The sequence below is a fragment of the Penaeus monodon genome, chromosome 26, assembly GCF_015228065.2.
Source record: "Penaeus monodon isolate SGIC_2016 chromosome 26, NSTDA_Pmon_1, whole genome shotgun sequence".
Classification (NCBI taxonomy): domain Eukaryota; kingdom Metazoa; phylum Arthropoda; class Malacostraca; order Decapoda; family Penaeidae; genus Penaeus; species Penaeus monodon.
The window spans coordinates 9,249,261-9,261,760 of record NC_051411.1 but is presented as its reverse complement, the minus strand read 5'-3'; the positions used below and the strand labels follow the sequence as shown (position 1 = coordinate 9,261,760).

General features: G+C 31.7%; 2 protein-coding genes across 2 annotated transcripts in view; both read right to left on the bottom strand.

Annotated features, from left to right (window-relative positions):
• Nucleotides 1-3,843: 3,843 nt before the first annotated feature.
• On the bottom strand, nt 3,844-7,955 carry LOC119589570. The gene is made up of 2 exons (XM_037938169.1): nt 7,931-7,955; nt 3,844-5,879 (listed from the first exon to the last, which is right to left on the bottom strand). The coding sequence occupies exons 1-2, from the start codon at nt 7,953-7,955 to the stop codon at nt 3,844-3,846; spliced, it is 2,061 nt and encodes a 686-aa protein (XP_037794097.1).
• Nucleotides 7,956-11,391: 3,436 nt separating this feature from the next.
• Nucleotides 11,392-12,500, bottom strand: part of LOC119589888 (eukaryotic translation initiation factor 5B-like) — a 16,736-nt gene continuing 15,627 nt past the window's right edge. The window contains exon 2 of the mRNA XM_037938524.1: nt 11,392-11,986. Coding sequence (XP_037794452.1) covers nt 11,955-11,986 — 32 coding nt within the window. The 3' untranslated portion in view covers nt 11,392-11,954. The remainder of the gene's footprint in view (nt 11,987-12,500) is intronic.

The following is a 12,500-nucleotide window of genomic DNA, read 5'->3' as shown; positions in this document are numbered from 1 at the left end:
ATATATTCTGTGTCGTGTTTGTTGACATTATATTGGCTCTAGGTATGAAGTAGCAAACATCGTGAGTTAGTTATTAAAACACTTAAAAATCACGTCAAAAACTAGAGTGGTTTATTAGGATTTAAATCAAGAGGTATTTCATGATTGAAATACATACATGAACAGAGTCGATTTGATAAAATTCGAAATCACATAAATATTATTATACATATATAAATAAATAAATATATTTGTATATATATATATATATATATATATATATATATATATATATATGTATGTATATATATATGTATATATATGTATATATATGCATATATATTTATATATATATATATATATATATATATATATATATATATATATATAATATATATATATATATATATATATAATATAATAATATATATATATATATATATATATATAATATATATGTATACATATACATATCATATATATATATATATATATATATATATATATATATATATATATATATATATGTATATTAGTTATTGAGTGCAAGCACTCATTTCTTACATCTTTACCTCTTTGCTTCGTTGAGACAGAAGACATCAAAAGCGATGAATCGATAGGTAGTGTCTCTTGTCACATGAATTTATGAATATGCGTGCATGTACATTAAGGAATGCGGCATACATGCTTCTGCATGCATGCATCCATGTATTTTGTATATATATCCAAATATATATATAATATAATATATATATATATATATATATATATATATATATATATATATATATATATATATATATATATATATATACATACATACATACATACATACATATATGTATGTATGTATGTATGTATGTATGTGTGTGTGTGTGTGTGTGTGTGTGTGTGTGTGTGTGTGTGTGTGTGTGTGTGTGTGTGTGTATGTATATATAATCATACATGTGTTGGTATACGTATACATTCACATATATACGCACATATAAATACACATACATACATACATACATACATACATACATACATACATACATACATATATATATATATATATATATATATATATACTATATATTATACATATATATGTATACATATACATATATATGCATATATATACATATATGTACAAATTCATTAAAAAAATTTCAAACTCAATATGAGGTTGAAATCCAATCAATGGACTATCATAATAACCATCATTTTTCGTCGTTTTCACTGAAACGATAAAATGATATTTACTTGGAATTAAGCAATATTGTTCTTTTTTACGGAACAATAAGTACAATTTATAGAATAATTCGACAATACACTTCCAACACTCGTTTTAGAACACAATAAGCAATAGCACATAGTTTTTCTCTATTGCAAGGAGACTCCCAGAAAAAAAGGGTATATCAAAACATAGCAGTTTAATGATGTTATCGATATTATCATTGGTATCACTATTATTCTCTACTGCCATTACTATTTCCACTAAAGAGAGAGACTGGACTTTATAAACCGCTAGACATATGAGTAAAAGCTCCACATTTTTCCGCTAAGAAGGACTTAAAAATCGCTAAATATAGAGTAAACTTTCAAAAAAAAAAAAAAAAAAATCACGCTAGATAATAATTAAAAATTTCTGGATCTAGCGGAAAAATCGCTAGAATGGCAACACTGCTTTTTTCCACATTGCATTTTTGTCACAGTAATTCCGTCTCGTATTACTGACAGCTAAATTAACAGTTGCTATTGTTTATCAATTAACTTTCCTTCGTCTTTTCAAAGTGTGTTTCTTTTTTTTTTCAACTTTGATTTTTTTTCCCCCCGAAATGTCAACACAAATATGATTGCATTTCATTTTTTTTCTGTCTCCGTTTTCTGTTGGTGTCTCTGAATCACATTTTCTTTCGATTAGTGACAGAAAAAACTGTCATCTATTATATTCTTTAACTCTCTTTCTCCTTTGTGAGTCTATTGGGTAAAATATTTTCTAAGAGTAGTTTCACGTAACCTCTCACTGCTCCAGCGTCTTTAGAAAAGAAATTATAAAATATTACTGCATCTTTGTCCGCCCTCACCCCCATAAAATTATACTTTTCCTTAAAATTCTATTTTCTTTGAACTGGGTGTTCAACATGTTAAATCTAGATACTTATTATAGTTATTAGTCGAGAAATTCACATCACCAAGTCATTAATGTAAACAAAAAAATACTTTATTACGTATAAAGTATGAAACTGACTTGGACTGCTAGCCATTAAAAAAAGCCAAAAATGAGCAATGATATTTACTTTACGAATAGATACACATGCAATAGACATAAAAAGAATATCATTATACAAAATCCAACCAAGTAACTGGTTGAATATTAAACACACTTTAAAAATTTGTTCTTTATTCTGATTAAAGCCTATCACGTTATATATGTCATATCTATATATTGATTTGAAAATAGGGGAAAAAACTCGCTATGTTAACTCTATCACTATCACAGGTGAATATACATCTAAATTCTAATCAGTTAATTTGTTCTTAAGTATCTTACTAATAAGAATAAGTCCAACGTGCAAAAAATAATATTACTGTACACTAATGTTTGTAGAAAAGCCTTCAGTTCATTATACCTTTCCATTCATTTCTTTCGTAAAATATAGATGAAAGATCTAGAGAGATTAAAAGAAGGAGAGAGGAGAAAAGAGAAGAGAAGAGGAGAGGAGAAAAGGAAAAGGTAGAGAAAAGAAAAAATTAAAAAGAAGGACGGGTCATGTGTTAGTGCAGAGCCAGGGTTTCTCAAAGTACGGGCGCGACCCAGCAAGCTCACGCCACATAATAATAATGAAAAATAAATAAAAGTAATAATGATAAAATAAATAAATAAACAAATAAAAAAGATTATTATACACACACACACACACACACACACACACACACACACACACACACACACACACACACACACACACACACACAACATATATATATATATATATATATATATATATATATATATATATATATATATATATATATATATATATGAACTGATTGAAAGATAGGTACGATAGACTGAACATATTGGGTCGTGAAGCTAGTGTACAAAATCAAACCGGGTCGTACTGCAAAAAGTTTGAAGAACCCTTGTGTAGAGCATACTGTAAAGAGTAATAGAAATCTGGATATCTGTATATACATAAACACACATACCCGCACACTGTTTTATATACAGGCGAAAGCACACAACCCCCCCCCACACACACACACAAACAAATAGACACACAAATACACACATGCATAAACATATACACATACAATTATCCAAAACAGATAACAAAAACACAACAGAACAATAACAGACACTATATATCAGATAAAAGGATTCTTACCAGGTCGTGTTTGTAACGTGTTTGATGACGTCAGAACAATCACGTCATTATGTCATCATCACATCGTCAGCGAAACAACCGGAAGGCATACAGGTTCGTTGGCGTGCGTGATGGAGTGTGTTTGTTTGTTTGCGTGTTGGAAGCGGGAGAGGGAGATGGTGAGAGAGAGAGAGAGAGAGAGAGAGAGAGAGTGTGTGTGTGTGTGTGTGTGTGTGTGTGTGTGTGTGTGTGTGTGTGTGTGTGTGTGTGTGAGAGAGAGAGAGAGAGAGAAGAGACAGAGACAGAGAGCAGAGAGAGAGAGAGAGAGAGAGAGAGAGAGAGAGAGAGAGAGAGAGAGAAAGAAAAAGAGAGAGAGAGACAGACAGACAGAGACAGAGACAGACAGACAGGTACAGAGAGAAACGAGAAAGAGAAAGAGAGAGAAAGACAAACAGAGAACGTGGGAGAGAGAGAAGGAGAGAGAGAGAGAGGAAACAAAACTATTTACCCTCTACGTGAGTATAGTGTGCGCTGCCATGGTGGAGCTGAAGTTATGCCAGTCTTCCTCCGTCTCTCCGTTTTCTTTGATACTCGAAATATCAACTTCCTTTACACTGAATCTTTCCAAACCTTTGATACTGACACTGTCTCCTAGTTTAACACTGACGCCATCTGCGCCTTTGATGCTGACACTATCTCCTTTAAAACTGATGCTGTCAGCGGTGACACTGATAATATCTACTCCTTTGACACTAACGCCATCTACCCCTTTAACACTGACACTGTCTCCTTTGATACTAATACTGTCTGCTCCTTTTACACTGACACTGTCTCCCTCTTTTACACTGACACTGTCTCCCTCTTTAAGACTGACACTATCTCCCTCTTTTACACTGACACTATCTCCATTTACACTGACACTGTCTCCCTCTTTTACACTGACACTATCTCCCTTAACACTGACACTATCTACCTCCTTAACACTGACACTATCGCCGTAAATCTTGGCACTAGCAGTTTCGTCAGCGTTTAGGCTAGCAACATCTGCACTCTTAGTACTAGCAACATCTAGTCCCTCAGAATTAGCAACATTATTCAAGCTAGCAGCATCTGCCTCTTCCTTGCTAGCAATGTCTGTTCCAGCCTCGCCAGAAGCACCTGCTTCCTGCACAGCGGCAGCTACCTCACTTTTCAGGCTGACAGCATCTGTATCTCCAACACTAACAGCATCTCCTTTCATGCTTGCAGCATCTTCAGCTTTCATGCTAGCAACATCTTCAGCTTTAATGCTTGCAGCATCTTCTTTCATGCTAGTAACATCTTCAGCTTTAATGCTTGCTGCATCTTCAGCTTTAATGCTTGCAACATCTCCCTTCATGCTGGCAGCATCTGCAGCTTGATTAATAGCAACGTCGCCCCTCATGCTGACAGCATCTGCAGCTTTAATGCTTACAATTTCTGCAGCTTGACTGATAGCAGCATCTCCCTTCATGCTTGCAGCATCCTCAGCTTTAATGCTTGCAGCATCTGCAGCTTTAATGCTTGCTGCATCTTCAGCTTTAATGCTTGCAACATCTCCCTTCATGCTGGCAGCATCTGCAGCTTGATTAATAGCAACGTCTCCCCTCATGCTGACAGCATCTACAGCTTTAATGCTTACAATTTCTGCAGCTTGACTGATAGCAGCATCTCCCTTCATGCTTGCAGCATCCTCAGCTTTAATGCTTGCAGCATCTGCAGCTTTAATGCTTGCTGCATCTTCAGCTTTAATGCTTGCAACATCTTCCTTCATGCTGGCAGCATCTGCAGCTTGATTAATAGCAACGTCGCCCCTCATGCTGACAGCATCTGCAGCTTTAATGCTTACAATTTCTGCAGCTTGACTGATAGCAGCATCTCCCTTCATGCTTGCAGCATCCTCAGCTTTAATGCTTGCAGCATCTGCAGCTTTAATGCTTGCTGCATCTTCAGCTTTAATGCTTGCAACATCTCCCTTCATGCTGGCAGCATCTGCAGCTTGATTAATAGCAACGTCGCCCCTCATGCTGACAGCATCTGCAGCTTTAATGCTTACAATTTCTCCCTTCATGCTTGCAGCATCTGCGGCCAAAGTGGTTGCCGCATCAACGGCCTCTGCTTCACGCGGGTCGACACCACTTGTTTCCACGACGCCAGCAGCGTCCGCAATGCTAGTAATATCTGTTCCCTTAATGCTAGTAGTATCTGCAAGCTTTGTGCTAATAGCATCTGCCTCCCTGATGCTAGCAGCGTCCTTCACGCTCTGGCCATCCTCTCCCGGAGCGCCCACACCTTCCGCAGGACCCCCGCCGAGCGCCTCTGGCTTGAAGCTCGAAGGGCGGGACTGGCTGGCGGTGCTGATGACGTCACTGTTGCTGAGGAGGTCGCTGATGGACACGGCGAAGGAGCGGGCGGAGGCGGGGTTCTGGGAGGGCCCCGGAGCTTCCCCAGGGGCGCTGCCGGCTCCGGGGGCGGACGAGTCTGGTGGGCGGGGGGAGAGGGAGGGGGAGTTAGTACGGTGAGTCGGTGCTGCTAAGAGGAGGGATTGGTGTTAGTATGAGAGAAGTTTTTGTTGGTATTAACTGGGATTGGTGTTAGTATGAGAGAAGTTTTTGTTGGTATTAACTGGGATTGGTGTTAGTATGAGAGAAGTTTTTGTTGGTATTAACTGGGATTGGTGTTAGTAGGAGAGAAGTTTTTGTTGGTATTAACTGGGATTGGTGTTAGTAGGAGAGAAGTTTTTGTTGGTATTAACTGGGATTGGTGTTAGTAGGAGAGAAGTTTTTGTTGGTATTAACTGGATTGGTGTTAGTAGGAGAGAAGTTTTTGTTGGTATTAACTGGGATTGGTGTTAGTAGGAGAGAAGTTTTTGTTGGTATTAACTGGGATTGGTGTTAGTAGGAGAGAAGTTTTTGTTGGTATTAACTGGGATTGGTGTTAGCAATATGGGAGTGTTAGTTGGTGGAGGGATTAGAGCTAGTAATAAGATACTGGTGTTTGTATCAAGAAGGATTAGTGTTAGTGTCGAGTTAAGAGGAGCTGTTGTTAGCCATAGGAGGGAATGATGTTAGTCTTAAGAATGATAGGCGTTAGAATAAAAAAAAAAATGGGGTTAGTAACAAGAAGAATTAATATTAGTAACAAGAGAGAATGGAAGGCGATATTAAGAGGAATTGGTGTTAGTATCTAGAGCAAGCACTTTAAGGGGATTCGTTATTAACTAAAGGATTTTGTGTTGGTACTAAGATAGGTGAAATGGGCTGAGGTGATGGTGTAATTATACAGAAGTGTTATTAAAAGTAGTATTATTGTCAGATTAATACCTGTAGGCAGATAGGACTATCTAATCTGTTTAATGTCTTTGATATATGGGTTTTTATTTTCAAGCCTAAGACTAATAAATATATGGTCCTTTATTACTAACTTTTGGTACTATGACAATGTTTGGAATTAATGTTTGTCTTTATAACTGAAGATGCATTAAAAAAAAAAAATCTGTGACAATACTAAGAAACGCAGGCTCTAGAAATGACAGATATTAGTTTATATACTAGTCTGCTTTGTACATGAGTATTTATATATACAGCATTATACATAACCTCTCAAGCAGTGGTTTCTAAACTGCTTTTAATAATTCTGGCAGGAATGCAGGCTCTAAATTATTAGTTCTTTGTGAATAATTAAAATTAGTGGAAATGGGAGCGTGAGAGAGAGAGAGAGAGAGAGAGAGAGAGAGAGAGAGAGAGAGAGAGAGAGAGAGAGAGAGAGAGATAGAGAGAGAGAGAGAGAGAGAGAGAGAGAGAGAGAGAAAGAAAGAGAAAGAGAGAGAGAAAGAGACATACAGAGAATCAGAGACAGAGAAAGAAAAAATAATGGAGCGATTGAGAAACAGATACAGAGAAAGAAAGTGAACTATACCACCAGTACACTGTATTCTGAGAAAAGCTATATACTGGAAGGCCCAAATAATTTAATACGCATGTTAATATTCATTCTCATTCGCAACTTAACTTTCGTACTGTTTTCGTCAAATGTTGAGAGAGTTTGAAACCACTGTTTAAAAGGTATAAAAATAAAGGGTAATTTGAAAATGCTTATTTTAAACAGGGATATGACAATCATGTGAAATTCCCTGTGTTTGGAGTATAGTTAACAAAATGGTAACAATGATGATATTAATGAAATTAATGATAAGGATAATGAAAATGAATATAATGATAAAAAATAATAGTAATAATAACAAGTAATGAAGATAATAATAATAATAATTTTAATTATAATAACTGATAATAATAATGATGATAATAATAATGACAATGCTAATCATAATAATGATAACAATGATAATACTAGTATGATAATGATAATAATAATGATGATAATGATAATAAAACAAAAATAACAAAAATGACAACAGTAATAATAATAATAATAATAATAATAATAATAATAACAACAATGACAATAATGATAATAATAACAATGACAATGATGACAGCAATGATAATAATAACAATAACAACAACAACAGTCAAAATTTAACGAAACCATAAACCCATGCATACTTATAATAACAATACCATGCTGTCGCTGAATGAAAATCATGCTGAGACTGAAAAAAGAACGTACCACTCTCTGTCCCTTATGCTAACATTTCCTTTTTCTCACTTCTGTTGCTTTTAAATATGCTGTGATATCATTTACTGTTCAAATGCTTTAAGGAAAATGACATTTGTGTTCCCTGTTTGTCACCATTACATGAGGATGGTGGTGGTTGTAATGCTTTTGATAATAATGGTAATGATAATGGCAGTAATTGTTAGTAGTGGTCATTGTAATAGGGATAATAGTGATGATTTTGTTAATTGGTATATTGATAGGGGTGTTTCTATTAGGAAGACTGATGATGGTAATGGTGATGATGATAATGATGATGATAACGAAAATAATGATAATAATAATGATAATGATAATATTAGTAATAGCAATAATAATGGTAATAATCCTAATCATGATAATAATGATAACAATAGTAATAACAATAACACTAATAATAATAATGATAAAAAATAATAATAATAACAATAGTGATAATAATAATGATGACAATAATGATAATGATAATAACAATGCTAATGATAATTACAATCATAGCAATGATAATAATAATAATAACAATGATAACAACAACAACAACAACAAAAACAATAATAACAATAATATAATATAATAACAATAATGAAAATAATAACAATGATGATAATAATGATAATAATAATAATAATTACAATAATAATTGTTATTATAATAATTACAATAATTATAATAAACGGACATTGTGTGTGTGTGTGTGTGTGTGTGCGTGTGTGTGTTTTGTGTGTGTTTGTATGTGTATTTGTTAAGGTTATTGAATACACATCCGAGCTGCTGTAGATTCAGAATATCAGATCTAAATAATCATAAAACGCATAATTTTCGAAAATGATTATTGACACTACCAGAATAAAAGTGACATTAGCATTAATATTTAATTCAGCAATCATATCTGAGTATATATCATAGAATAATAATCACAAAAATTTATCGTGCCGAAATATACAACCTTTATTATGGAAGCCAAAAAAAAAAAAAAAAAAAAAAAAAAAAAAAAAAACACTATAGACGCATAACTGTACGCAATTCACTATAGATAATCGTCACTATATATATAACAAGAACCTAGTACAATACTATATGTCACCATAACACACACTATGACTTAAACGTAAAAAGGATTACTTAGATATTTTGTGATATGCATAAGGTTCTCTGAAATTGAAAAGATGATAAGGAATTCCAGGGACCTGATAAAGTTTCTGGAGGTTGAGATGATAATCATAATCACGTTAAGATATTAAGGATTTTATAATGATGATAGTGTCAGTGATAAAGATAATAATAGTGATAATGATCCTAAAGATATTAACAATAATGACAGAAATAGTGATAATAATTGTAATAGTGATAATAACAATGATAATATTGATACCTACATCAATATTAACAATAGTAATGATAATGTTCATAATAATAACACAATTATTATCATTTCTACTACCATTACTATTTTTATTGTTATTATCATTATCATTCTTATTATTATCATTATGATCATCATTATTATTAACATTATTGTCATTATTATTATTATTATTATTATTATCATTATTATTATTATTATTATTATTATTATTATTTTATCATTATTATTATTATTATCATTATCATTATTATTATTATCATCATTTTTATTGTTATCATTATTATCAATTATTATTATTATTATTATTATTATTATTATTATTATTATTATTATTATTATTATTAATGATAATATTATTATTATCATTATCACCATCATTATTATTATTATTATAGTAGTAGTAGTAGTAGTAGTAGTAGTAGTACTACTACTACTACTACTACTATTACTATATATATTATTATTATTATTATTATTATTATTATCATTTTCATTATTATTATTATCATCAGCATTATCATTATTATCTTTTTTCTTATTATTATTATCATTATCCTTATTGTTATAATGATTTTATCACCATTAATACTGTTATCATTATGGACATTATTATTATTATTATTATTATTATTATTATTATTATTATTGTTGTTGTTGTTGTTGTTGTTGTTGTTGTTGTTGTTGTTAATATTGTTATTATTTTTATCATTATTTTTATTATTATTATTATTATTATTATCATTATCATTATTATTGTTATTATTATTATTATTATATCATTATATATATTATTATTATTATTATTACTATTATTATTATTATTATTATTATTATTATTTATTATTATATTATTATTATTATTATTATATATATTTATTATGTATTTATTTTATATTATTGTATTATTATTATTATTATCATCATTATTAATTAATTATCATTATTACTATTTATATTATATTATTTATTTACTTACTACTACTATATTATTATCATAATAATAATAATAATAATTATCATTATTATTATTATTATCCTCATTAATATTATCATCATCATCATCATATTTACTATTATCAGTCATTATTAGTATTATTTTTATTATTATTATCATTATCATTATTATTATTATTATTATTATTATTATTATTATTATTATTATTATTATTACTATTATTAACTTATTAACAAGAATAATGGCAATAACAATTAAAATGTTGATGAAATGAAAATGATAATTAAAATGACAATAATATTTATTATCATTATCGATATTATTATTATCAATATCATTTTCATCATCACCATTATTATTATCAATATTATTATCATTATTATTACTATTATCACTATGATTATTATTATCATTATTGTTATTATCATTACTATTATTATTATATTATTATTATTATTATTATTATTATTATTATCATTGTTTCAATTGTTATTATTATTATCATCACTATTATCAATGTCATTACTATTATTATATTATCATTATTATCGTTATTGCTATTATTACAACCAATAATAATAAGAAGAAAAATAATGCTTCGTAATAACGTAGAACGAACTACTTAAACTCTTCACAATACGACGAGATAAACGCTGGTCAGCTGACATCCCCAAAAACAACCAATTTCTCGACAAAATAGTTTCCATTATTACATTCTTTTTTCTGTTTACATTTCTTGCTCAGAATTCTCGCCGCAGTTTTGCCAGACTGTAAAGGACACATGAAGGTCAGGACTTACGACGGAGGTCATTATTCTGGGCTATACTGCAAGCTGCCGTTCGATATGTGGACTTACAAGGAAAGAATTTTTTTTTTTTTAGGCGTATGATTTTTCTTTTCTTTTTTTATATTCTTTTATATATATATATATATATATTTTTTTTTTTTTTTTTTTTTTTTTTTTTTTTTCTTTTCTTTCTTTCTTTCTTTCTTTCTTTCTTTCTTTCTTTTTTCTTTTTCTTTTTTTCTTTCTTTCTTTTCTTTTTTAATTAATGTATGCGTTTTGTGTTGGGTGATTGTCCTTATTTATATAATATCCTTTAACATGTTTATTTTTCTTCTTAAAATTAATCTCTAAACTCCTCATTTGCTCGTCTATTTGTCTGTCTCTTATTTGAATTTATATATCTCTCTATCCATGTAATCACCTGTTTATCTGTTGATCTGATTTCGCAATAGGGGTTATAGTCACTGTAGATTACCCGGTCTTGGGTCAGTGTCACGTGACCCGGTTTTAGATCAGTGTCATGTGACCCGGTTTTAATTCAGTGTCATGTGACCCGGTTTTAATTCAGTGTCACGGGACCCGGTTTTAGTTCAGTGTCACATAACCCGGTCTTAGGTCAGGGTCACGTAACCTGGTCTTAGGTCAGTGTTACATGACCTAATCTTTTGTTCAGTGTCACGTGATATGGTCTTAAATCAGTCTCCTGTAATCTGGTTTCAGGTCAGTGTCACATGACATGGTCTTAGGTCAGCGTCACGTGACCTGGTCTTAGGTCAGCGTCACGTGACCCGGTTTGGGGTCAGTGTCGTGCGAGCTATAATACCTGTTCTATCGTGTTCTTTAGTTCTGCGTCTCCGTGTCTCCTTTAGATTCTGGAACGAAAAACACATCAAAACAAACTAGATTTTGAGTGATAACGTCGTGATGGATAAGTGAAGAACAGGTGATAATGAGAGAGGCAGAGGACACGGGATTTCGAGATGTGTCACTGAAAAATGAGAGGGGGAAGGAGAGAGAGAGAGAGAGAGAGAGGAAAGAAGAGAGGAGAGAGAGAGAGAGAGAGAGAGAGAGAGAGAGAGAGAGAAGAGACAGACAGAGACAGACAGACAGAAGAGAAAGAGAGATTGAGAGAGAGAGAAAGAGAGAGAGAGAGAGAGAGAGAGAGAGAGAGAGAGAGAGAGAGAGAGAGAGAGAGAGAGAGAGAGAGAGAGAGAGAGGGTTTTAATAGTCTAATAAAGAAGAATAAAAGGCATTATAAATTCAAAGTTTAACTAAACTTATTGCAGTAATGACAAAAGCATTGAGTAACATTGCCATTTCAATCATTTGAATATATATAATGAAAAGTAACTCTATACTCGTAGTTGTGTGTGTGTGTGTGTGTGT